Below are 24,510 nucleotides of genomic sequence, written 5' to 3'. Positions count from 1 at the left end.
ATTTTGTGATCCGGGTATTTTGATAGTTTTCTCCATTCTGCAAATTGTAAATCATTTGGTGTTTTAGGATATAATAATAATAATAATAATAATAATAATAATAATAATAATAATAATAATAATGATGATAATAATAATAATAATGATAATGATAATAATGATAATAATAATAATAATAATAGAAACTATATATAGACTCCCAAATGCATGAAATTGGTTTAGATCGATTATGTCCCTATTTATAGCTACCTCAAGACAAACACTCTTCGTCAACTGATCAACAGAGGGCGCAAATACTACATATATAGTTTCTCTAATGAACTAACGACCACGCAGTTTTGAGACCCTAATTTCACAATTTCGTGATTTTTCTTGCTTCATATTTATATAAATTATATATACGCTTTTCTCAATTGCAATCTGAAGTTTATGCAACGTAGAACGAAACATGACATAAACCTTAAAAAGATTATTCCAATCTTTAATGACCAAACAGTTTCAAATGAGAATCTCCTTAGAATTTCTCATGTTAAGAAATTTCAGAGGAACTAATCCATGCTTCCATAAAGTCTCGTTAATACGGAGCATTATGACGTCTGCTGCTAGTTGCTGCCTAATTACTCGGTTTGAGAAATATTTTCCCAACACCGATTCCCCCATAATAACAGCAAATAATCACTAAAATCTAACACAAATAGAATAGCACATATTCTTGGTTTGTGTGTGATTGATAAATATGCATTAAAGCCTCGCAATGCGACCACTGTTGAATGAAGACCACTCCCAAATAGCAATCACGTTAGGTTAGCCCAATTTAGTATGTACAATGGGAATCCTCTACTTAAGATAAAGAATGTCAAGTTTTTGGCTCGAATTCTGGGCATAATATTTCATTAAACTGGCGTGGTACGGATAACCTTTGGCTCACCCTGCCCTATGGCTAGTACGAAATATTGGGTCTCATTGAATTAAACTCAAATGTCTTCGTTAATTTAATGTATCTAATGTTGAAATATCCATCCCTTATCCCCACTTTTTCATCCAGACTAAAACTAGCTAGGTATCTGCAAATATGAAATATATTTCTGCGTATCAATTATTAATTCAGGATTTGTATCTTTCTCACACTACAGTGCAATGCAGTTATAATCGTCGTCGTAATTAAGAAGATGTTCAACACGTACGCATTCAAGTCCAAGACACAAAAGGACAAGGCCAAGTGAGTTTCAAATATATAACTTAATCATACATTTAAAATACAATAAATCTAACTTGAGTACCTAAACAACCTCTATACATATTACACATTAACACATGTTACCTGCCATAAAACTGCAGGAACAATTAAAATGGCTCAAAGATATGAATTCAGGTATCTCTTTCTTCTGGTATCTTGTAGCATAGGTCTCTCGACACTGTCATGCTTTCGATCGCGATAATTCATGATTTCTTGTAAAATCGGTTTAAGATTCATCAATAGATCAGTGTAGCTGTTAGTGGAACGTAATTTGTTTACATGATGTCACGAAAGTATATTAGAAAATAAGGGTGGTTATTATTGTTTTTCTCCGATTTAAGGTCTCAAATCACTATTGTTTCAGAGTGAATATCTCTTTGCGCAACCCTCTAATCCACACATAAATGTAATGGTTAATTTTACCATTGTAAACTTTGCGCGCAGTTTCCCTAACTGTTACTTATTCTTGACTTTTAGAACAAGCCTTAGAAGTCTAGGAGTGTTGCTGCCAATAACAGGAGCCACTTGGATACTTGGTATCTTTTCTGTCAACGAGGATCTGTACGTGTTTCAGTATCTGTTTACCATCTTCAATTCTTTACAGGTATCCAAAGTGATGTTCATTTTACTCTTCAGTTAAATTTATAACTCTCCATCCTAATGTAGAAACTAAAATACTAAACTTGAGTGAGCTTTTATATTGGTTTTAATTGTAGTGGTTGATAGTATTCTCTTATGACGAGAATCGAATTGGAAACACCAGTTATTAGCGGAAGTTGGCTGGTCACACCCTCCCGATCTTGCTTGTTCGAGTAGTCGTACTTGCAGTCATTGTTGGGTACAAGGTCGCGGGATACCTAGATTTGGCATGTTGGTGAAACCGCCAGATCTGCCTCAAAATGTCTGCAAGCATGAGGCTAAGAAAAGGTTCAGTCATTTACAGTGGAAAGCACACACTTTTCGACTAGCCATTTTGTGTTTGTCCTTCTTTGCATCAGTTTTACAGAAGGCTTATAATTCAACGCAAATCTAGTATGTAATAAACTAAGAGCAGTATTGTAATGAGTTGTAAGCGCGCATAAATTCAAGCAGTCCTCTACATAATGGTATCAAATGATGACGACTACCACTGATGTCTTAGACCTGGCTATAGTCCTAGGGGTCTTCCAGTTTTCAACAGCTAGAAACGTAGCCAAAAAACAACGTTCAGTGAACAATCTGATACAGTACCGTTGCTATGTTTGTAGGGAACGCTACTGAAGCCAGACATCTGAAGATATGTATAGAATACCACAGGCGAAAACGTTATGTATCATTCACATCTGCTTTCAAGTTAAAGTTTAACTAGTCTATAACAAAAACATTCTTTTGGAATTAACACGTCCCTTTGCTAGAGATGCAGACAAAAATATTAAAGCAGCTAAGATTTTGAATTGACAGAAAATTTCATCGCAGAGATTACAGAAGATACGTAAATTATGCAGTCGCGTTTCACATCAATGGATTTTGTTGTGAATATGACAACTTTGTTGACTTTGGCTATTCTAGTGAAGAAGATTCGATCACATTTTTGAAAACAGGTTTTCATAAAGAATATAAAATTTGTTGTTGACATCGCGGACCTGCCGCGAAATATTTCTGAAGCGGTTGATGCTTTTGCCAGCTATTGTCTGGATAAAAAACTAATTATTTAACCAGACTGTGGCAAAACAGTCCGGAACGCGGTATCAAAACAAGCAGTTCGAGGCCAATCTTGCCAATACAGAAATCAACGCATATTGGGAAAACTATTATCAGCAGTGATTACAAGAAAGTAAGCAGTACCATATTTTTCTGCATAATGTTTCTTTGCCGCTTTATACTAATGATGTAGTCCACATACTTCTTTTGTGTTCGTGTCATTACTATATATGGCTGGCGTGGCAAAGTCAGTGGTATTCCGTTAGCTCATGTGATTATTGCCAGTCATGGTGACGACCGTCTTCGTTAAACCAGCTAATGCAGAAATAGTCATCTGGATTCCAATATTATTCGAGTCAAATCTTGAACCTAAGGAAAAGAACCGCTCACTTGGACAACTATCATGAGCAGACGCCACACGTACTTAAGCCGTACCATATTTTCTTTATAAGTTTGTTTGCAGCGCTTTATCATCTACTGGTGTTCCCACATTTGTAATCTTTAACCTTTTTAACATGTTTAGCTGTCATTTCATTGTGCCGACCTCTTTGATCATGCATTTATTAAACTCAGCATCAGTGATTTTATCTGTTGCGGTACTGCTGGTGCTTCCAAAACCAATACGCGTGTCAAAAGCCGTATGATTAATTATTTGAGATCTGCTGTATAAACGTCAAAACCAAAAATCAAGGCACCATTTATTTATTTCCAGGTTGTCATTCAGAACATTTGTATAAACAGTCTGCACAGAAATGTCGTATGAGGAATCTCTCTGTCAGAAGCGTCCCCTTAACAGATTGCACATTGCAAATAAATCTGGCATTACAACAATTATCTTCTTGCGGTGACAATCTAATGTTGACACACGACAGCATGGCGAAGTCCAAAAACATAAACCAGCAAGGACATGGTTTTGTTACTTGATTTGTCTGCAGCGCAACTAAAAGAGCAGGCTGGAGTCTTGCCACTGCTATCACTGCTTGCTCCAGGTATTACGACTCTATCGTCCTAAACTAAGTAACAGAAAAGTGGCAAAATCACCAAGTGTTATAATACTTAAAAAATAATTTCATTACAATACAAAGTTAAAATGCAAACATATCTTTTTCAATTGTGAATTATATCCCAAATACAACGACAAAAGATATGTTTTGGAAAAAGACATTCGTGGCATAGCTTAAAGCAAACAATTAAAGAACCCAGATATGTTCGCAGAGTTGAATCTAATCTTAACTACAAAATAGGAACACCTATCATTTTCTACGCCTGACAAATAATAATCTGTCCGATGCAACACCCATGGATACTTCTAAGAGATAAGCTAAGATATGATCCGGTCTTGGGCATAAATATAAACTTTTCTTCTTTTCCTTTCGCTATATTTCTTGCGATTCACAGAACGTACTTCACAAAATGAATAAAGCTACCAACAATCAATAACTTGCACGTTTCTTATAAGGCAACATTTTCTACGTTGCTGATTCTGTTATCGGTTTTGTCCCCGTTCAAATGATTTAACAGTATCCGTGCTCGAAACATCAACTAAATAGTAAACATTACTGTTCGGCGGCCTGGCACAAATTTTTTTCTCAAAATATGATACATTTTGCCCTCCTCCAAACAATATATTTTCGAATTGAAATGTTGATTGTTGAATCTTCTGGCAAATGTTGCAAATGAGCGAGCACTATTGGTCCATATAATTTGATTCCATTCCGTTGACTTTTACTTGCCTTTGTGCTCGCTTTCCTGCATTCATCCAGGCCATATATTTTCTAATTGAAATGTTGATTGTTGATTCTTGTGGCAAATGTTGCAAATGAGCGAACACTATTGGTCCATTTAATTTTGTTACATTCCGCTGACTTTTACTTGACTTTGTGCCCGCTTACCAATCTTGCCAATACATCTTTCAGATATATTAGTATACAATAATCCTGCATTTAACAAGAATTTTTTAGTAAATGTATAGAAGTACATACAATGGATACCACATAAATTTAGAGGGTTTGTGGAAATCTGATATTTAGATATATAATGATGGCCAGAGGTTTTGTCTAAAACTTATATATAAAAGACAAATAATGGGATGCATTCCAATTAGAGATTTATGTAATCTCATATATAGGATAAGACTAACTGATGTGGTAGTATAGTAAAAAAAAAACTGTTGCTTAGCGAACCCGGGCGCATAACGAACTCTGCTTTCTTCTAGTCACATTTTCTTGACATTTTCAGCTGCCGGTCTCACGTACCTGCCAGATCTATGTATCTAGCGCCTTGGAACCCAATTAAGTCTGCAAGAATAAATACTCGATAAATGGGCGTTCGGACTACGGGACAAGATCCCATCTGCTTATAAACAGCGTGTTCTATACCCATGACGGGTCTCTAACAAACACCCAGTTTAATAATATTAATGTACCGCACAATGTTTAGTTAATTCATTGTTCTTGAATTGGACCAAATATGTAGCAGTTCTGTAACAACAAAATATATTTTCGACCTACAAATTATATACCAACTATCTATAATATGTATATATATTCTTTTTCTATTTCAGGGTCTGTTTATTTTTGTCTTTCATTGCGTACTGAACAGTCAGGTGAGTTTCTGACAGGGTGCCGAGATTTATAATGAAGCCTTGATTTTTCAGATGACACGTTCGGCAGGGTAGATACGAACATATGGTAACCCTTGTATTTGGAATTCCGATGCCGTCTATAGTGTCATTAGACTTTTAAAACACTTTCAGGAATACTTATATTGAAATCTAAGTGACATGGTCCCTAGCCTTTTTTTATATAGAACATGTTACGAGACTAGAATCTTACAAAAAGTAACAGGAAAAAAGTGAAGACAACAAGCTTTGTAAAATTTAACAAATAATTTATTTCCCTAGAATATCAAGTAAAAATTGAGAAACAAATGAGCATCCGGTATTACAAATTAAATTCAAGAATAATCCAAGACTTACAATATAGAAGTCCTAGTAATAAAAAGTCCTGAATGAAACTTAATTTGAATCCCGATGATATTCAAAATGTAAGACGATTACGTCATTAATAATCAGCGAATTGCTGCAGTGTCAATGGTCACTTGTTGAATCACAGAAAATATTATTCCAATGTTTGAATACTGTATACTTTCGGCAAATGACTGTCCAATTATTAATTTAGAGCACTAGTATAAAATAATCACTTAAAATTCAATTATTTGAAGAAAATAAAATCTCACCCCAAACTTGTCACACCAACACAACTTAACGTCTCATAGATTTAAAGCCCGCTGACTACTTCTATATAAAACAATAGGTATAAGGCCAACTTAAGAAGCAAAACAGATTCCAGGATGGAGGACAAGAGTTCAACTTTCCAGCAGAACTGGAATTTTGTTACATGATAATTATCTCGTCATCCAGAAATGGCCTTGACTTAACTTATAATTCTTACTCTGAATAAGACTTAAAAAAATAAAAAAGTTGTTTACCAGAACTGCCACTGTTTCTGAATCAAGGTCAAAAACTAGATACAGTGTTACTATTATCACAACAGTCAGGGCAAACAGAACTGAACTGAATTTCTGAAAAATGTCAAATCCAGTAAACAAAGTTACCTTACAATAGCTTGTAATGTACTTAAAAAAATGAAAAATAAAAAGACTAATTATATTAAATATACAAAACACTTATACCCATAAAAGAAAAAGAAACATTTTATAGTAGAGTTCATCTTTCTAGAACAAATGGATGTTTGTAACAAGATGATTATCATGTCGTCCAGGTATGGCCTTGAATTAACCTATAATTCTTACTCTGAGGGAAAAAAATTAAAAATAAAAAACAATTGTTTACCACTATTGCCACTATTTCTGAATTAATGTCAGAAACTAGATACTGTGTTTCTATTATTATAGCAATCAGGTCAAAAAAGAACTGAACAGAAAAATTTCTGAAAAATGTCAAATCCAGTAAACGAAGTTACCTTACAATAGTATGCAATGGAATAAAAATAATTTAAAAAATAACAAACAATAATTAAATTAAATATACATAACAAACATGAAAATCCGTGAAAATCAAGAATAGTCTGTTGTAGATTTACAAACTTTGAATTATATAGATAATTTTCAATCCCTCGAAAGGTCGACAATACTAGGGCTTCAGGACATGACAATATAATGTATGTTCTGATAGTGTAATTCTTTTGACATGTTGTTGCTCGACATATCGACAAATTCAATCTTTAATAATGGTTTCCTCAATATTGGTTTGGTCTGGGCGTGTGATTAAAAGCACAGCAACACGAGTAGCTTATTTAGTGCAGAGACAGTTTTTGTAAAGATTCTTGCCAAGGACACTGGACGGTAGCCGTCTACGGATGACTCAGCTGTAAGATTCCAACCCGCAGCATGCGGTAACCAGTCAGCCACGCTAATTTCTAAGATACTGCTGCTTTTGGAACCCATCGTTGCCGCTTGGAGTACGGGAAGATGTATCGGACCTATTCTATTCGCATGATATTTATGCAACTCCAATGATTATCGCATAAGAGCTTCAAAGCTTAAATGTTTGCCATCATGCTTTTAAGATACCTTAGTGAGCTTTAATGTAATCCCGAGAATAATATTAAATATTTCTTTAAATCACTTACGGATTGGTAGGTTTGGTGTTTCTTAGCACAGTAACACAAGACTAGATTAATTATTGCCGAGACAATTCGCTCAAAAGGAATGGAGTGCATTCCACTAGCACCCTTCCCCGAATACAACTTGTTACTGTATTTGTCTCTTGATTTCCATTGTATAACTTTAAAATATTAAGGCCCTTCCTGTTGCCTTACCAGACATATCTTTTTCCAATCGCTTATTTCTGTATTATTTATTGCACTTCAAGACATGTACAGTTATATTGCATGTAGCTTATTAAGGCCTTATCTGCATTGGGATGGATCTGAACTTCGACCCTTTGATTGTTCAAAACATACCCAAACACCAATAATACTCTAGGGTTCACATAACTGCTGCACTGTCCAAATGTCAAGTTTGTTTCCCACCCCTTTTATAAAGAGCCGGGGATACTGCGATACACTCCATCTGTCCATTCCATATCTCCTTCTAAATTGATGGATGGTTTTGGTCACAAAGGTCACATGTACAAAAGTATATATTTTCATTTTTTATGTTGTCGTCGGTAATGCTCAATCTTTTAAACATTTAGAATGCAAACGGTGTTCTCTCTCATATATGAAGTCACTTATTACTGTATGATGTATAATGTATTTACAGATACGCGCTGCTATGCAAGAAAAACGTAGAAGGAAAAAGAGCTTGGAAACGCCTACAAATCCCAGAACTGCATCAAACGATGAATCAATGAGAAGGGTGAAAGATATAAAGATGGTAATGAAAGCTTACCTATGATAAAACTGTGCTTAAAAATTGAATGACTTTGATGCAGATATGCGAGGAATAGTCATTTTATTAATTCATCTTATCATATAATCAATACATTGCATTTGGCTACGTAAGATACGGGAACCTAGTATAAACCTGTCTTTTATATAATTCACTGTGCGGGAGGACGTGCACTGAATTAGCTTCTTTTATTGATAATATATCAGGACATTGTCTGACAATTTTCTATAAGTATGTCATAGGATTTATACTGGTGAATAATGCGGTCGATACCAAATTACGCCAAGGCTAGCTTGATGGCGCAATGTACTTCCGGAAAGACTGTAATATCCAACACTACATGTACTAGTCATTTTTATGCCCTAACCACATTTGTTGAACAATAAATGGTATTTCAAATTGCCTTTAACGCAGTAGAAGTATATATATATATATATATATATATATATATATATATATATATATATATATATATATATATATATATATATATATATATATATATATATATGTGTATATATATATATAGATATAGATATATATATATATATATATATGTTTAACGTAAAATCTTGTTTTAATTATGTTATTACTGAATCGCGCATGTATGCATAATATCACGTGACATGGTTTTATGTACTATTATATGATGAACGACCAATTGTAACGTCATGTTACGTATGTAAAAATGTATTTTGTGCTGCGTGTGTTTAACTGCATCCAATAAGTGTTTGACAACACCCTATCAGGGGACAATATACTGGATCAGTGAACGCAATGCATTTCCATAGAAAGTCACATGTTAGTTAACTCATTGTCATATACATTTAATTACTTACTCTTAAAACAAAACGAAAACTCAGAGTATGTATATAATGAAAAGATAATTTTCTTCTCCTGCGTTAATACATTATATATTTAATCTTGTAGCACAACAGCTATATATCTGAACACTTGTTAAAATATATTTTGGTACAACGTTATGAAATATATCCGGTATCTACGTACGAAAAGAAAATAACAATCATCAGCCTTGATAGCAAATTAGCTAAAACGGTGAGGCATTGGGAAGTAGTTTCACTGATGTTAGTAAAGACACAGATTTGCATTCGTCTACATTTTGAGAACAATATGAAGATCGTGAGAACAACACAATATCAATATATGATGAGTCAACTAAAATAGGTTCCGAGATTTTGGAGAACAAAAACTCACAACAACTTATGCTAACTCACTATATGAAATACATTTTTTTAAATCAATTATAAGTTTGATATTTTTCCTAAATCTGATGTCATTAAAAACAATTAATTAGCAATGCGTTTAAAATTGCTGAAAAAGTTGATGCTTTAAATGTTCATCTGTTGTCTTGTTGACATCAGCTATTAACAAATTATCAGTCGTGAAATAGAATGACAGTTTTTATCAATTTTAAAATAATGTCTCAAAACATTCCACTCTATCAACAATAGAGACAACATGTTCTGAAGGTGCTTGTGCAGAGTTCGACATCACCAAATATGAACCTTGTAGAACAAGACAAAAAGCTATTTTAAGACATATTTAATAGGAAACTGAAAGTATGATTATGAACATAACTGTCAATCAACTGTAGGAATATATATAACACAAGCAAGAAAGAACAATATTTTGTATCTGTCAAATTGTCAGAAAGTACGAAGTTTAACATTCCGTCTTTCAAATTTCATCTCGTTTCACGGTATTAACATCGATTGATCTAGATTGAAACAGTACTCAATTTTTAAACGTATAGCAAATGCACTGCCTCCTTTATGAACTGTAAATCTGATCACGCAAGTATGCAAAACCACCGACACGATTTAGATTCTGTTCCACCGTCATTTTTGTATATTCATTTTTACATGATGTTTATTCAAAGTATTTTAACTGAAAAGCCAAAAACATCACTAGCACATCAAACATTTGTCAGGTTTTTGAATAGCAAAGAATTGGACTTAGTCCAGTTGAAATAGAACTGGCACTTCAAAGACAAAATTAGTAACAACTTAATTTCTTCAGGTTTGGAACAGTTCACACCACGTATTGAGAACAGTTATTGCGGATGGAGTATAAATGGAAATGGCTGGTAAAGATATAACTGAAAACGAGTTAGCAAATGTGACCAGCGCGAAATAAAAAAGCATTTAAACTCTTTGTCAATACTAGATCTTCTTTACAGATCATTGATGTAATCTATATTGGCAAATCATTAGTAAACAAATTTCGTACGATTAACTAATTACATGGTTTACAAAATGAACTGAAATATGACTACATGTTTTCAAGATGGAATTTAATACCTTCTGGATTTTCCTCTGCATGCACTGAGTCTTACTTTGATAATATTCAGCCATATCAATGTTAACTGCCCCCAAAAAATACATTTAAAAGTTGTTTTGATATTATAATAAGATCCAGAAAAATGTGTTCCAACAGAGCAATGTAAACAAATATTCAATGGCTATAGAGATCTTCAAGACATTGCTTACTTCAAGGGTTTTCAATTGATACAACAGTGTTAGCTAATGCAGTAGTATTTCGTGATGAACAACACAAGCAAACATAAATTAGTAAGGTTTGATTTGAAAAGTATAAATTTTAACAGATTCAGTGATAGTTATATTAAATCAGTTTACTTCGAACAAGATAATAACATTAAGATTAAAAGAAAGGAAAATATAGATGCCACAATTTAACATTTTGTTTGGTTTAAATAAATAATTGTGTTCAAATCTAGGAAACGAAATCAAATATGTTCCCCGTATCATTTACTGTGTCTGAATACTCTTTCATTACGATATTCTGCCAAGCAGGTAATGGTGGACGTACTATTTCTGTACTGAATCTGATGAACTGAATCCATGGACAGTTTTTTCTACAACAGTATCATACTGTGTCCAACATTTCTATACAAGACTTACGACAGAACGTAGCCATTGAAGGATCGAAATTGTATAGTGATATATCCTGATGACATATTTAATAAATGCCAAGCGTTACTGTTTGACGTTTACCATGGAGTCAATCATTTCGTTCCAACTGATAACTGTATATAGAATCCTGTACAATGACGATGTCAAATAGAAAGTAAATAACTTCACTATACCAGCTTTAAGTGGTAAAAAATTTCAAATAACTTTCTTAATGACAATACAAAAATGCAAATCTATAATCAACGTCAACTCATATTTTGGCACCAATATAATTTAATTATCACTCGACTGAGACCAGTCAAGCCATACCACTGTTACCGTTGAACGAATAAATCGTTTTCTGAGTATATGTGCTACCAATTTTTAAAAATGTACATTTTTTCTTTCAAACTTTTCTTGCGACAGTTAGTTCTTCGTCGCAAGTAGTTCATGTATATACTTTCTTTTTTCAATGCCCTTTAAAAGAACAAAATCACATTTTGATAGTTTTTAAAATAATGAAGATACAATTAAACATTTTTAGATTGTTTTATTTTAGATTCTAGACTACCTTATTTACTGATCAGATTTGAATTTAAACAAAAAGATCATATGCTCTGCCATACTGACCCCTAATGTACTTACTATAATTTCTGCGACTTCGCTTTAGCAATATCAAGTAATGCTCTTAAACCAAAACCAAAGTTGTAGCAATATTGTAGGAAGATTCATGATAGTTTACCCAAGATGTTTAAACTCGGTATAGTTTTAAATATCATACTGAAATATAAACACTATTTCAATTTTAGATCGGCTGCAGTCACATTAGAATTTGTAGTCTATGTTGGTTCATACCAGAGTCTATAGTAAAATATTTATTTTTAGCCTATCTGCACTTCCATTAGAAGCCCTAAATTAAACATTTTGACGTAAAGGTTAATTGGTGTGGCCGTAATAATACGTAGTGTATAATGCAATGTTGCATTCATAAGTAATTACCCTGTCATATATACATATCGGAAAGAAATTTTTTACTGGCCGATTGGACGATGTGCCAGGACCTATACGCACTGAAACTTAAAATGCCCCATGCAAGACAGTAATACACAGAAATATAACTGGTCCACAAACGTTCAAGAGTAGGAGGAATAAGAGATTTAAAAATGCGATAGTAAATTAATGCCTGATTTAAATCAGTTTATTCTGATTTATTCATTCTGCATATGAATATGAAAGATAGAACCAATTAATGCATGGAAGCATTGACTAATACGAGTGGTGAGACAATAGTCACAGATACAAAAAACAGAAATTGCAAATCTATGATAGGATGATTCATTCTCAATTTTGATACTACTTATATACCCATAACTATTTTGAACTATTGTTAGTTGTACTTAACATTCTTGAAGAAAGTCCTATTTATGTATTGCTAAAGATATTATATAAAGCTAGATAATCAATTTATCGTATTAAATATTGAAAAGGTATTTGCTGACAATATAAAAGAACAATGATCAATTACGTAAGAAAACATTACAACTATGATGATCCGATATAGCAACAACATTATTTCCTATACATTATACTATTGAAAAATAACTATATGTGAAACTTCAAAATAAATGTATCATTTATTTTTCTTCAGACAAATGGAGCCGCGATTGGTTTGGACATATCCACCTTAATTCCCAATACCGAATGTGATAAATCAAATAAAGCAAACGCAATGGTGAAATATATATGCATGATATTGAAAGTTTAAATTGTTTGTAAATATCTGTCGATGCATCACAAAAACTGAAATACATTCTTGTGAATAATGTATGGAATAGCCATGATTTAAAAATATAGTCTTTGGTATCTTCAATACCTGCACGTAAAAAATAGATATATACATTGCTAAGGACAATTTGCACATTGTATCTTAAGACTGGTTATCATTCCTTTAGCAATTTGCGTTAAGCAGTAATTTTTGAAAACCAAAAAGAGCATTTGGGATTGTTTTGCCTATATACTTGAATTTCTCTCAAAATCTATTCAAAGTATAAACCATCTGTCCAATTGGCAATGGAAATGAGACTTACCTAGAACAATAACGCACACCATAATGGCTTCAACTGTGTTAGCGTATATTAAATTCATCTTTATTATGGGAATGCTTTTTAAATTATATTGGTAGGTTGGGAAATTAGTCTTGAGTGTACAATCTAGATAGATTGAAATATTATTTTAAGCGAAATGATTTGTTTGTCGAAACAAATGCTGGATCATTCGAGTTAGAGATACCTTTCACGTATCGCTTTTTCCATTTGCAATAAAGGTTCTACGTCAATAACATAACAAATCTACGTTTTGATAAGATTTAATTACAGTCACATGCATTTGGCGTATGAATTTTGTTTTAATAAAGTTAGATAGCACAACTGCCCCTCAAAACATTTGCTTTGCCTAGTGAGCTCTTGTGAATGAATTTATCGACGTGCGTTTTTGTTTGTTATGCAAGAGACATCTAATTAGACCTCAAAGTATAGCAATTGGCAAGCGATTGTGTTACACTGCATGATTTTGTGACTAGAAGCAATGTGTACACACGATACATGCATTACGGTTGAAAACTACCAAATATGTTACACTGAAATAATGTCAAAAGCACGTCTTGTTTCAAGACAATTTTTGAAGTCAAGAACACCAACCTAGTACTTCTGTGGAATTTAGTTTTCTATGGAGCTTCTTAGAAACGATATTATATATCAAATTTTAAACAGATTGTTTAGAGAACAGTTATTTTCTATTAGAGACATATTCCACAAATTAAGCATTCTTTAATATTCTGTCAACATTTTCATGTGACCATATTTCTTTCTGAAGAACTTCATTTACAATTGGGTATGTGGGTCTTTGAAATAATTTAATCCCTCACTTCACTCCGGAGTAACAAATAATGTGATCTAATTCTATACCTTACGAGAACGTGCAATTATTTCATGCAAAAACGAAATACCCCATACAAATGTGTTTTAAAATCTTTTGTTTCCTCTTATATGACTTTATATAAACTTTTGCAGAATAATACATTTCACAGACGCCAACCAAGCGACACAGAGACTGGTATGTATGAAAACGTACCTTAGTATAAATCTGTTAAGTCATAGGTAAAATAAAATAAAGCCATCATCAGAAGAACGGTATGATGAGTATTACATATAATTGTTTAAATTTAATAACAAGATTATGTAAAACCCAAACAAGCATTCACGTTTTATAAAATATAAATTTATTTAAGTAAAATATAAAATCAAACAAATCAGACAATTAAAAATAATTTACAGTGTATAAATTCCTATAATGTAATCTTAATAATCTTAATTGTACTATCAATTTGTCTCCAATGCGGAAACTATTCAAAGGTATTATGAATGAAGCTTCTAAAGTGCTTATGTGCTGCTATGATAATGCCACTGAATTGCACATAATTATTAATGCAAATGGTTTTAATTTAATGTAATCTCATAAGCAAAGACTATATCTGAAGTCCTTGAACGTTTCATATAATGCGATTGAATAAGTTAAATAGTCAAGAACTTTTGAAAATAATCACATAATCTAAAAATCAATGATTATCCACTCGGCTCAATGACTGTTTTCTTCTCTGTAATTTTACACACACTCACATAACTGCATAAAAATAAAACAGTTGGTGCGTATGGTCATTATACAGAGTCCATTTGCGTTTCAAATATACAGTCTCTGAGTCTAAGTAATTTCTAGAACAATTTGAAACGTATTATTCCCTTTCACAATTATTTGGTCGTCAATATACACAAACGGTCTTATACCTTCAAAACGTATTGAACCAATGAAATGCTAGAGCGCGCGTGATACTTCTTCATGGGATAATTGCATCTGGAATCACACACTTTGTTTACGTGACCCCCATTCATATTAACTTATTATGACTGATCTACTTAGTGTTTGGTTTCACCCCAGCGATCGGCCTTGTTATGAGTGAATTCTTACGACAAAATATAGATGTACATTTCTACTCCAGCACTAACCAGTAAATTAAAGGAATTAAAATACAACTGTCTTAATCTCAAACGACTTAAAATGTACATCATAAATTGAAAAGATGATGCATAATTCCGTAAGATAAGTTGTAAACCTTTTTCTTCAGAAGCAGTACGTAAAATATAAGATTATATAATTGTATGTATTTACTTCAGGGTATCATGTTTCACTTGATACATTAAACTCACTGTATGCAATGTATATCTATTCTATCTTGCAGATTTTGGAAGTGAAACACAGGAGGAGTATTACAACTAAGCTTTCTATGGAGAGCGAAAATTGTCAATATGATGACCTTTACCCTATATTAAATGAGGAACATATATGTTGCACAATTCAAATTCCGATATAAGGCACCTTCTAATATTGATTTTATAAAGTTGCTTTAGGATTCTTGATGCATCATGGAATAGAGAAACTCCCCATCTCGCAAATCACGCAAATCACTCTGCGTGGAATGAACATGCTACTAAACATCAGCCAAGATAACTCTTGTGTTAACCTTTGTATAATAGCTTATCCGTCATAATATATAATCAATTTGACACAGTGGTCATTTCTACTTAGCCGCTGTTTCTTGAAATCTTTTATACCAGATTATGGTACAAATATACCTGTGTTAAGTCAGCATCTGTATTAGATATATATTTTGTCAATTCCCAGATCGGCTTGCTTAAGACATATTTGACCGTACATCAAAGTTATAAAATTGTTAAAACTTTCATTTTAATCAGAATATATTTTGTGAGCAATATTTTCAAACTTAAAATACCCTACATACTCAAACTATACTCTTTGATATAAATATATTCCGAGGTATTAATCAAATATCGATTGCATATACATTATATAATGCCAGATTCATGCTTTTTGCTTTTACAATATATTTCTTACATCGTTGATAAATACCGCATCCATCTTTCATAATCAAAAGTCTTCATCATTATGACATTAGTTGTCCGTATGCAAATATTTAGCAAATGTGTTAAATTAATTTGTATTAGTTACCAAACTAACAAATATGGCCTGTTATTTAAAGTATTTTGCAAGTAAACCAAAAACACAGATTTTATGTCAAAATTCAACTGATAGAAATCGTAGTTCAGTCCACTCAAAAAGGGATTCGCATTGTGCATACATATTTTGCTTAGCCAATAAAGCAAGGAAAACCTTCCATGGAATGATATAGCCGTAGTAGATGATGATGACATTATTTGTAGATATTATCAACCGTTTATATAAAATACACACGACGAAAAGTTTATTGGTGATTCAGGCCACATATTCAGTAAACAATGTAAAACAGAACGTTGAACTTAGAAACGATATTTAAAACTGAAAATAGCTAACGTTACAAACAACAATGGTTCAGTTTCATATTTTTCCACTTACTGGTACATTTTCGTTTATGGTAATAAACCCTAAATTGGTTTCAAACTGTTTAGTCCTGAGACAGTTTGATTGCGTTAATCATCTTTATGAGTCGAGTTTACAACAGTACTTCCCATAATCTCTCCGTTACATCTATTAAATATGTCCAGCTGTGTAACCGATAGTCAGGTATTTTAATTTGGTAGAGGTTTGCTTACTTTGTTTTGTATTTTGCATAATTGCAACAATTTCCCGAAGCATAGAAGAAAGAAAAGAAAAGGAAAATAACACCACAGACTCCTTTAGTCCTTAGCACGAGTTGCCAATATATTTTTTAATAGGAAGATACATTTTTAGAAGAAATCTTATTTTAATTGGCATGGCAATCCATTGAGTTCGCCCGTGTTATCTGTTTTCTTAGTGAAAACGTATGGTGAAGTATTTCCTCTTTGTTTATGCACATTCTATATAGTATTGCACGTTTTTTCTTTGCTTAATTTGTTCTTTGTGTAGTATAGTATTGCCAATGACGTTTTCGTGTAGCATAGACAACATGTACGCAATGTCAGACGCTTTTTATTACATTCTCAAAAGAGGGACATTACAGTTAATGTAAATAGGTCAAAGTCGAAAGTAAGACATGATAATATTCTTATTTACAGATGTATGCATATCGAGATTGTTAATCAGTTTAGTTCTTTAGCTTTGTTGTTTTATTAAAACAGTAAATTCGCCATTGCTCAAATGCCGTTATTAAAATCTAAAAAGCCTTCACTTTACATCCGTAAGATCAATAAGATGTTGTTATTTTAATTTAACCACTAGATGTCACCTATGTAATAAATGTGCAAAGTGTTTGATAAGTTCGATACGTGAAGTGTGGGGTTTCCGCATGTACATTGAAACAGAGAAATTCATGATATCAATTGTAAACAAAATTTGTGTCAGATCAAATATGTTAATACTAAGTGGCATACTCTCTCCTCTGCTCTCTGCATGTAGATGATAGTGGTTTATTCGACTGTGTTGTTTTCGTGAAAGGTTTAGTATTTCCTATTTTTATTTGCATGCACGTTGTGTCTGATATTGCTGCCAGTCGATCTGCCTTTTGTTTTATGTCTTGGTGTTGACTAGATAAGAGGACAAAATCATCTGCAAAGTACAAATATTCCAAGAAGGAGGTCAGTGATTATTGGATTCATCAATTTTTGAATTGGGTTTTCTCTTTCATGAAACAATTAATTTCAAGGACGAATATAAATGTGGAAATGTTACAATCTTATTTCACTTCGATCCTAACCTTAAGCTGTCTGTTGCTTTTCTCCACAAATAACCCTTCAATTGTAATTGTAACGACATTAATATATTAATGATCTTTAACATCTTCTAGGGTACTCCATGACTCAGAGGAATTTTCCCTACTGTGTCTATGTGCACACTGTGAAATGCTTTTTTTCCAAATTGAAGAACATCACATAGAAGTAGTTATTCCAGTCTATAGTTTGCTGCCGTATTGATGCAAGAAAGACGTTTTTGCTGACTCCTTCCTTCTCTATCCTGGTGATTACTTCAAGACATGTACAATGTGATCTACGACAATTCGACTGAATATTTTACTAGTCCCAGAAAGAAGTGTAATTTCTCTCCAGTTGTTACAGTTGCATAAATGCCCTTTCTTTTGGGATCTTACGTTTTTACTTTCTTGATGGCATTGGTTACTTCCTCCATGGTTATGGGGTCCATTCAGCATGCAGATATCCAGATATTTGTCCGTTGTCTGACGAAGACTCGGGTCTATTTAGAATTCAAAATGTTTTTTTCGTATTTTGTTTTTATTTTCTTTCTCTGATAAAATTGATTTTCCATGTGTTCCTTTGATGTGTACATCTATGTTGGTTCCATATTCACCTATCGTCCTCTTTTGTTGTTTTGTGCTGGGTCATCATATCATTCAGTTCTGCGGCGCTGTCTCCGTTGCGAGGAGTTCGAAATTATGTATATTGTCAGCGATGATAATAACAACAATTAACTAAATATAGAAAATACATTTAGATATCTTTTGTTAATCTATATTACTTCATGTATCATTCTGTTATATAGTTATATCGTTATTATTGCATAAACACAAATTCAGATAGATATACAGTAGCGTTTTCAGAAGACAAGAGCCATTCATATATTTGGTCATTTATTCGCTTATTAGCCTTTAGTTTTGAACTTTATATGAGAACTGTAAGACTTATGACAAATAAAGATTATTATTATTTTTGTTGTTACTATTATTATTATTATTATTATTATCATTATTATTATTATTATTATTATTATTATTATTATTATTATTATAGTACAGTTTTATTGTTTACGAGTTTTCTATTTCTTTTAAATCTTCCAGCACTTTGTCTTCAGAAAGGTGACTTTCTCAACGATTAGACATTATACATAAACGGGGCATTTTTTAAATGTCCTCTCTGTCCTAATTAATGGGTCTATAAGTAAGAATTGATCCTAGTGCACCATGCATAAAGGTATAAATCTTACGCGTAGAAGCATCTCACGGATGAATCATCACTACACATTCAACGTTATTTTGTTATGGAATAGAAAAACTTAACTTGGGGCCAAATATCAAATGTCAGTGTCACAGTCGTCGATTAATGCAAACATCAATGTATCCAATGATAGTTTACAAACGGACTTCGTCTTGATGAAAACATTGGTAGATATAGTTCACAAGATGAATTATTAAAAGTACTTATAAAAATATAAAATATTGAATAAGGTGGCGCTCTACAATTTCGTATTTTGCATAGGGTTAGAATTTTGAAGAAAATAAATTTTCCTGGTTTTCCTCACCGGTTATATTGACATTTTAACAAAGACCTTGTATATTATAGGTATTGTTCAAAGAACCTTTTGTTGCTTTTTATTGTAGTGTGTGATTGATAGATGTAATATGGGTTATACAGTGTACAGCATGGCATTACTCCAGATGTACACCTTTCAAAAGACTGCTGGCTCCACTATGTCATTTTCACCTGCTGAAGTTCAGATGTAAATTGTATAACAAGAGAGCCGATAACTTGTTTTAACATTTTATATATTTTGTAATTCATTCATTGCACTTTCAGCAAATGATATTGTCTAGTCTGGCAAATCAATGTACCCTATTTTAATAGCTGATGCAGATAGTGTAATTTAGACTAATTAATGCTGATTTGTTTTAGCACAAGGGAGCAGACATTTTAATTAGCAGTGTCCTTAGATCATATACAATTTCCAAAGGTAAATTTTCAAAAGAAATGTCAGCCACATTGCCTTAAAGCAACATAGAGGTATGCCAACATTATCTCCACTGTGCATTTTTAAATGCAAACAACTTCACATTACATACGTTACTCTCTCAAAAGTACATACTAACTGGGGAGCGTTCCCTTTAAAGAGAACACATACGTATAATTATTGTATGACTTAATTTTGATTGTATGGCTGAAACATTTAAGTTCCAAGCATCAAAACAGCCCTTTTGAATAATTCTTCTGTATTTCCCCCCCAGAATAGTATTTATTAGTGCCAAAGTCTCTGACAAGTCCAGCCTTCCCCTCCCCCTCATGATATAAAGTGAGCTATTTTAAAAATGTACATTACATTTTGTCAACATAGCAACCAATGTTATGCTGAAAGACAGGAACTTGAAACTGACCAGAATTATTCCTTAGATGTCAACAATAGCTTTTACAGTTTGAAAAGAGATGGAACGTATGAGGTTCATAAAGGTCAAAGGTCAAATTGTATAATATTTAACATTTGTTTATTATGGAAGAAGAGAATTTGCTTTTTTTAAATTTCATTGCAAATAAATTAACAGAAACATGTTATATATATATATATATATATATATATATATATATATATATATATATATATATATATATATATATATATATATATATATATATATATATTTCGATTAATTAATGCAAACGTTTTAAATTAAAATTGACTCTATTCCTATATTCTGAGACTTCTAATTTCCCCATAATTAAGGTCACTATTCACACAAACATGCATCATTGCAAATTATGTAAGCAAGAGTAAAATGAGAATAATTAGCTTATCTTCATGCTTAACATTAATATTAATGTAGCATTTTATTTAGAACATCGTACATAATGATATGAAAATGATAAAAATAGAATTTTAAAGAAAAATAATTTTCCTGGTTTTCCTCACTGGTTATATCGTCTATCTAAAAATACCCTTGTGTTATTTAGGTATAGTTTAAAGAACCTTTCATTCCCTTTATTTTGGTGAATGATTGATTGGTATAATATGGGTTATAGAGTATACAGCTTGGCATCATTCCAGATGTACACCTTTTAAAAAAGTGCATGTTCCACTTAGTCATTTTCACTTCCTGATCTTCAGAGGCAAATTGTATAAACAAAGCCGATAACGTTTTAACATTTATATATTTGGTATTTCATTCATTGCACTCTCAGAAAATGGTATCGTCTAGTATGGCAAAATTTATTTTCCCTATTTTAATAGCTGCTACAGATGGTGTGCTTTAGACTAATTCAGGCTGGTTTTTTGAGTACAGGGTAGCGGTCATTGTAGTTAGTAGTGTGCTTCGATCATGTGCAATTTCCAAAATTACAATATCCAAAGAAATGTCATCCACATTACGTCAAAGTAGCATAGAGGTACGCCAACATTCTCTCCACTGCACATGTTTTAAAGGCAAACAACTTCACCTTACATATGTCACTCGCTCAAAAACAATAATAACTGGTGAGCACACCTAAGGCAAGTTACAATGAGATCCAGACTAGAAACTATATGCAGAAACGAGAAGAGGACTCTCGGGGTAGCAGATTTAGTCTCATTTCAGGTAATTGTTATACTCATCGCTGATAACATCTCTACGAACGCAGCTTGGTCAGATATTGACGTTTTCTGCAAACCCCCCCCCCTTGTAAGTGGCTTGATTCCTTCCGATAATGTGCTAATGTTAAAGAGGTACGAATTATTTTGAGTATTATAATTAACACACACACACATGTATATAAATCGAGATATGATTAATTCGTTCTGCTAGATGTCTACGTCGTGTCATGTGGAACATGGTTTGAAGCATTAATATTCTAATGATTCATGCAAATGTGAAAACAACAACAAACAAACAAAAAGCACGCAAGTGTGCAATTGAAAATTATTCACTAGTGTGGTCATAATGTGCTAAAAGAATAATTATTTGGAGCATTTACGAATTTGAAAGCCTTCAGCTGACTTCACCTATTGTCTTGAAGTCCTTTGCAATAGGGAAACAAGCGTATGGGTACGGAGAATGAAAACACGTACAACGTGGATCGATTATATCAATATTTTGTAAAACCTAAACCACTACCTAATTGATTTTAAATTGAGCGCTTTTTAGAAAGTTTTTTGTTAGGGATATTTTACTCTTTGTAGAATCGGTAACGTCTTACATATTCATTACTCAGTCAGGACAAAGGAAAAGTAATCAGCTTGATAGCAATCTCAAAAACACATATACACACTAGATGGACAGAGAAATAGGTCGAAAATTAATAAAGAAAATATAATCACGTAAGACGTTGTTGTTGATCTTTATCTTCAAAATGAACAGTTTAATAAGCCTCACTGTATCAGCTCAGTGACTAACTCAGGTACTAAGCATGAAAATGAGCTCTAATCTTTAAACATGATAATAAGTTCTAAATGGGAATAAACAGGAATGCAATGTACAAAAGAATTCAGAAGAATTCAGAATGTAATATTAAAGATATATACTAGGTTGACAACTCCGGTTGGTGAGACAGGATTCGATGTACTCATCACGCACTTGTGATGCCCTGACTTAAATTACCTTATCGAGCAGCCATAATGGTCAATGCACTAGAATTCAACTTCTTGGCCGTTTCCATAGAAAATGGTTCGAAAGCAACTCATTAGGTGTATTAGAAGAAATCCAAGGCTACACATTTCATGAACATACACACAGTACTGTCAACATGGTATCAAATATGAATCATGTAGTCTCAAGTTATTCAAATGGGTAGAAACATCATTTCTTCTTAAATAAGTATATGATATTCTCCGTCTTATCAATGCTGTTTAATATCCTCCTTTGTCTTTTCGTCGTTCTCTAACACTTTAAATATGCTGTTGCCGCTGTCGCTGTTGTAGTTATTGTTCTTGCTCATCCAATTCTGCGAATACGTTTTCAATACGTGGAATTTTTAATAGCTCAGGACCACTTTACCTATGACTATTAAGGTCAATGGCATTGTCGAGTGACTGAAACTAGATCGCGTTCATCGAGTTGCCGAGTGCTTGATCAAATTGGATTTCGACATGCAGATGTGTCGATTTCATATAGTGGAAATGCTTTTCGTCACTGCCCTATGAAATTAAATCTCCACAAGGTGTTAGCTTCAGCATAGTAGTCATAGCAAATTGGTTGTGTATTTTTTGCCATTCAGCTATCCTGTGGATTAAAACGGAGTTAAGAAAGATATCATGTTGATTAAAACGGAGTTATGAGGGATCTTAGCATTTTGTGGATAAATTTGAGTTCAAATTGAACTGCTATGTAACGTTTATTCGTCCTGTGTGATTTATATTTAGGAGGCGTCTTATGGATGGAAATGGAAGAGGTTTCAATCAACATTCTCCGTTTAAAGCTGCATTGTTGATGATGCCGATGAAGAGTTCAGTTGGGTATCTCACCCTCGAATACGTGATCTAGCAGCATTGGCTAAGGTTTTTACTTCAATGCGTCTTGTTTGATATTAGACATCATAGTCTAATGATCTCTTTTAGTATTCTAAATAAGACTTCTAAATTTTGCACGTACATCCTAACCTTTTCGATGATGTTTCAAACCCGTTAATGTTAGCTATCAAATATAAGACGTGCTATTCTAATTCAGTCTGAGACGCATGTTCGCTCCGTTTAACAAGTACTTGTCTTGCAGTTACATGCCCAAGTACAAATGATCGGTCATTTCCAAACTGCGATTTGATTGAATTTCCTTTGCAGGTGGATAAATTATTGATTGTGGTTATTGACTTGTTGATCTCGCCGAATTTCTAAACTACATAAGAAATTAAGTACGCGTTCTTTCTTTATTTCCGTAATTGACTAGATTTTCTAGGTACACCAGATGTGAGAAGGTATCCATGCTACTGACCAGAAGTTTATTTACAAATGCACTTCACTAAAAAAAAGAGTTCACAAATTTGTTGACTGGAGTTACTCCGGCAATTAAGTCACATTTCGAAGTCAATTTTTCTTTGAAGTACCGACATCTGTTCTTCAGATTGATACAGTGTTCAGTTGTTCCTTGCTTTCGAACTCGATGTGTAGTGAATGACACTGAATGGTATTCTAACCAATGTGATTCGTGCATCTTTGTCATCGTGACTTTCATGGCGAGCAGGACGCGTTCTGTCTTAGAAAGGTCGCAAATATTTTGCATCACCATATTTACTTCGTAATTACTAATAAACATTTCATAGGCTCATACTGACCTGTCTTATTAGTGGTGTTTTTCGACGCCTCTATTATTATTGTCTTCGTTAATGTGTGGTGACAGAAAAATTGTTTTGACTAGCACGTCATATTGTTTTTAGACGGTACAATGAGTTCGTTCTCTTCCTGTTTTGATCTGCAAATTTTTCCTACTATAGTCTGGTCTTACATGCCGTTTGTTTGTAAACCCACTCCTCGCCGATTTCGATAACGAATACGTTTAATGTGATAAAGTTTACATAA

The 24,510-nt window shown here is 32.9% G+C and overlaps 1 protein-coding gene across 2 annotated transcripts in view; it reads left to right on the top strand.

The window, feature by feature from the left end:
- Window positions 1-18,973, top strand: part of LOC149786408 (uncharacterized) — a 137,283-nt gene extending 118,310 nt beyond the window's left edge. For both annotated transcript variants that reach the window (XM_089976832.1, XM_089976831.1), the window contains exons 30-35: window positions 1,134-1,219; window positions 1,715-1,841; window positions 5,481-5,522; window positions 8,204-8,317; window positions 14,334-14,376; window positions 15,557-18,973. In XM_089976832.1, the coding sequence (XP_089832958.1) occupies window positions 1,134-1,219; window positions 1,715-1,841; window positions 5,481-5,522; window positions 8,204-8,317; window positions 14,334-14,376; window positions 15,557-15,594 (450 nt within the window). In that variant the 3' untranslated portion in view covers window positions 15,595-18,973. The remainder of the gene's footprint in view (window positions 1-1,133; window positions 1,220-1,714; window positions 1,842-5,480; window positions 5,523-8,203; window positions 8,318-14,333; window positions 14,377-15,556) is intronic.
- Window positions 18,974-24,510: the final 5,537 nt, after the last annotated feature.

This window comes from Sinohyriopsis cumingii, chromosome 12, assembly GCF_028554795.1.
Source record: "Sinohyriopsis cumingii isolate HCF-2022 chromosome 12, ASM2855479v2, whole genome shotgun sequence".
Taxonomy (NCBI): Eukaryota; Metazoa; Mollusca; class Bivalvia; order Unionida; family Unionidae; genus Sinohyriopsis; species Sinohyriopsis cumingii.
The sequence above is the reverse complement of the archived record's forward strand: the minus strand, read 5'-3'. Positions and strand labels throughout refer to the sequence as shown.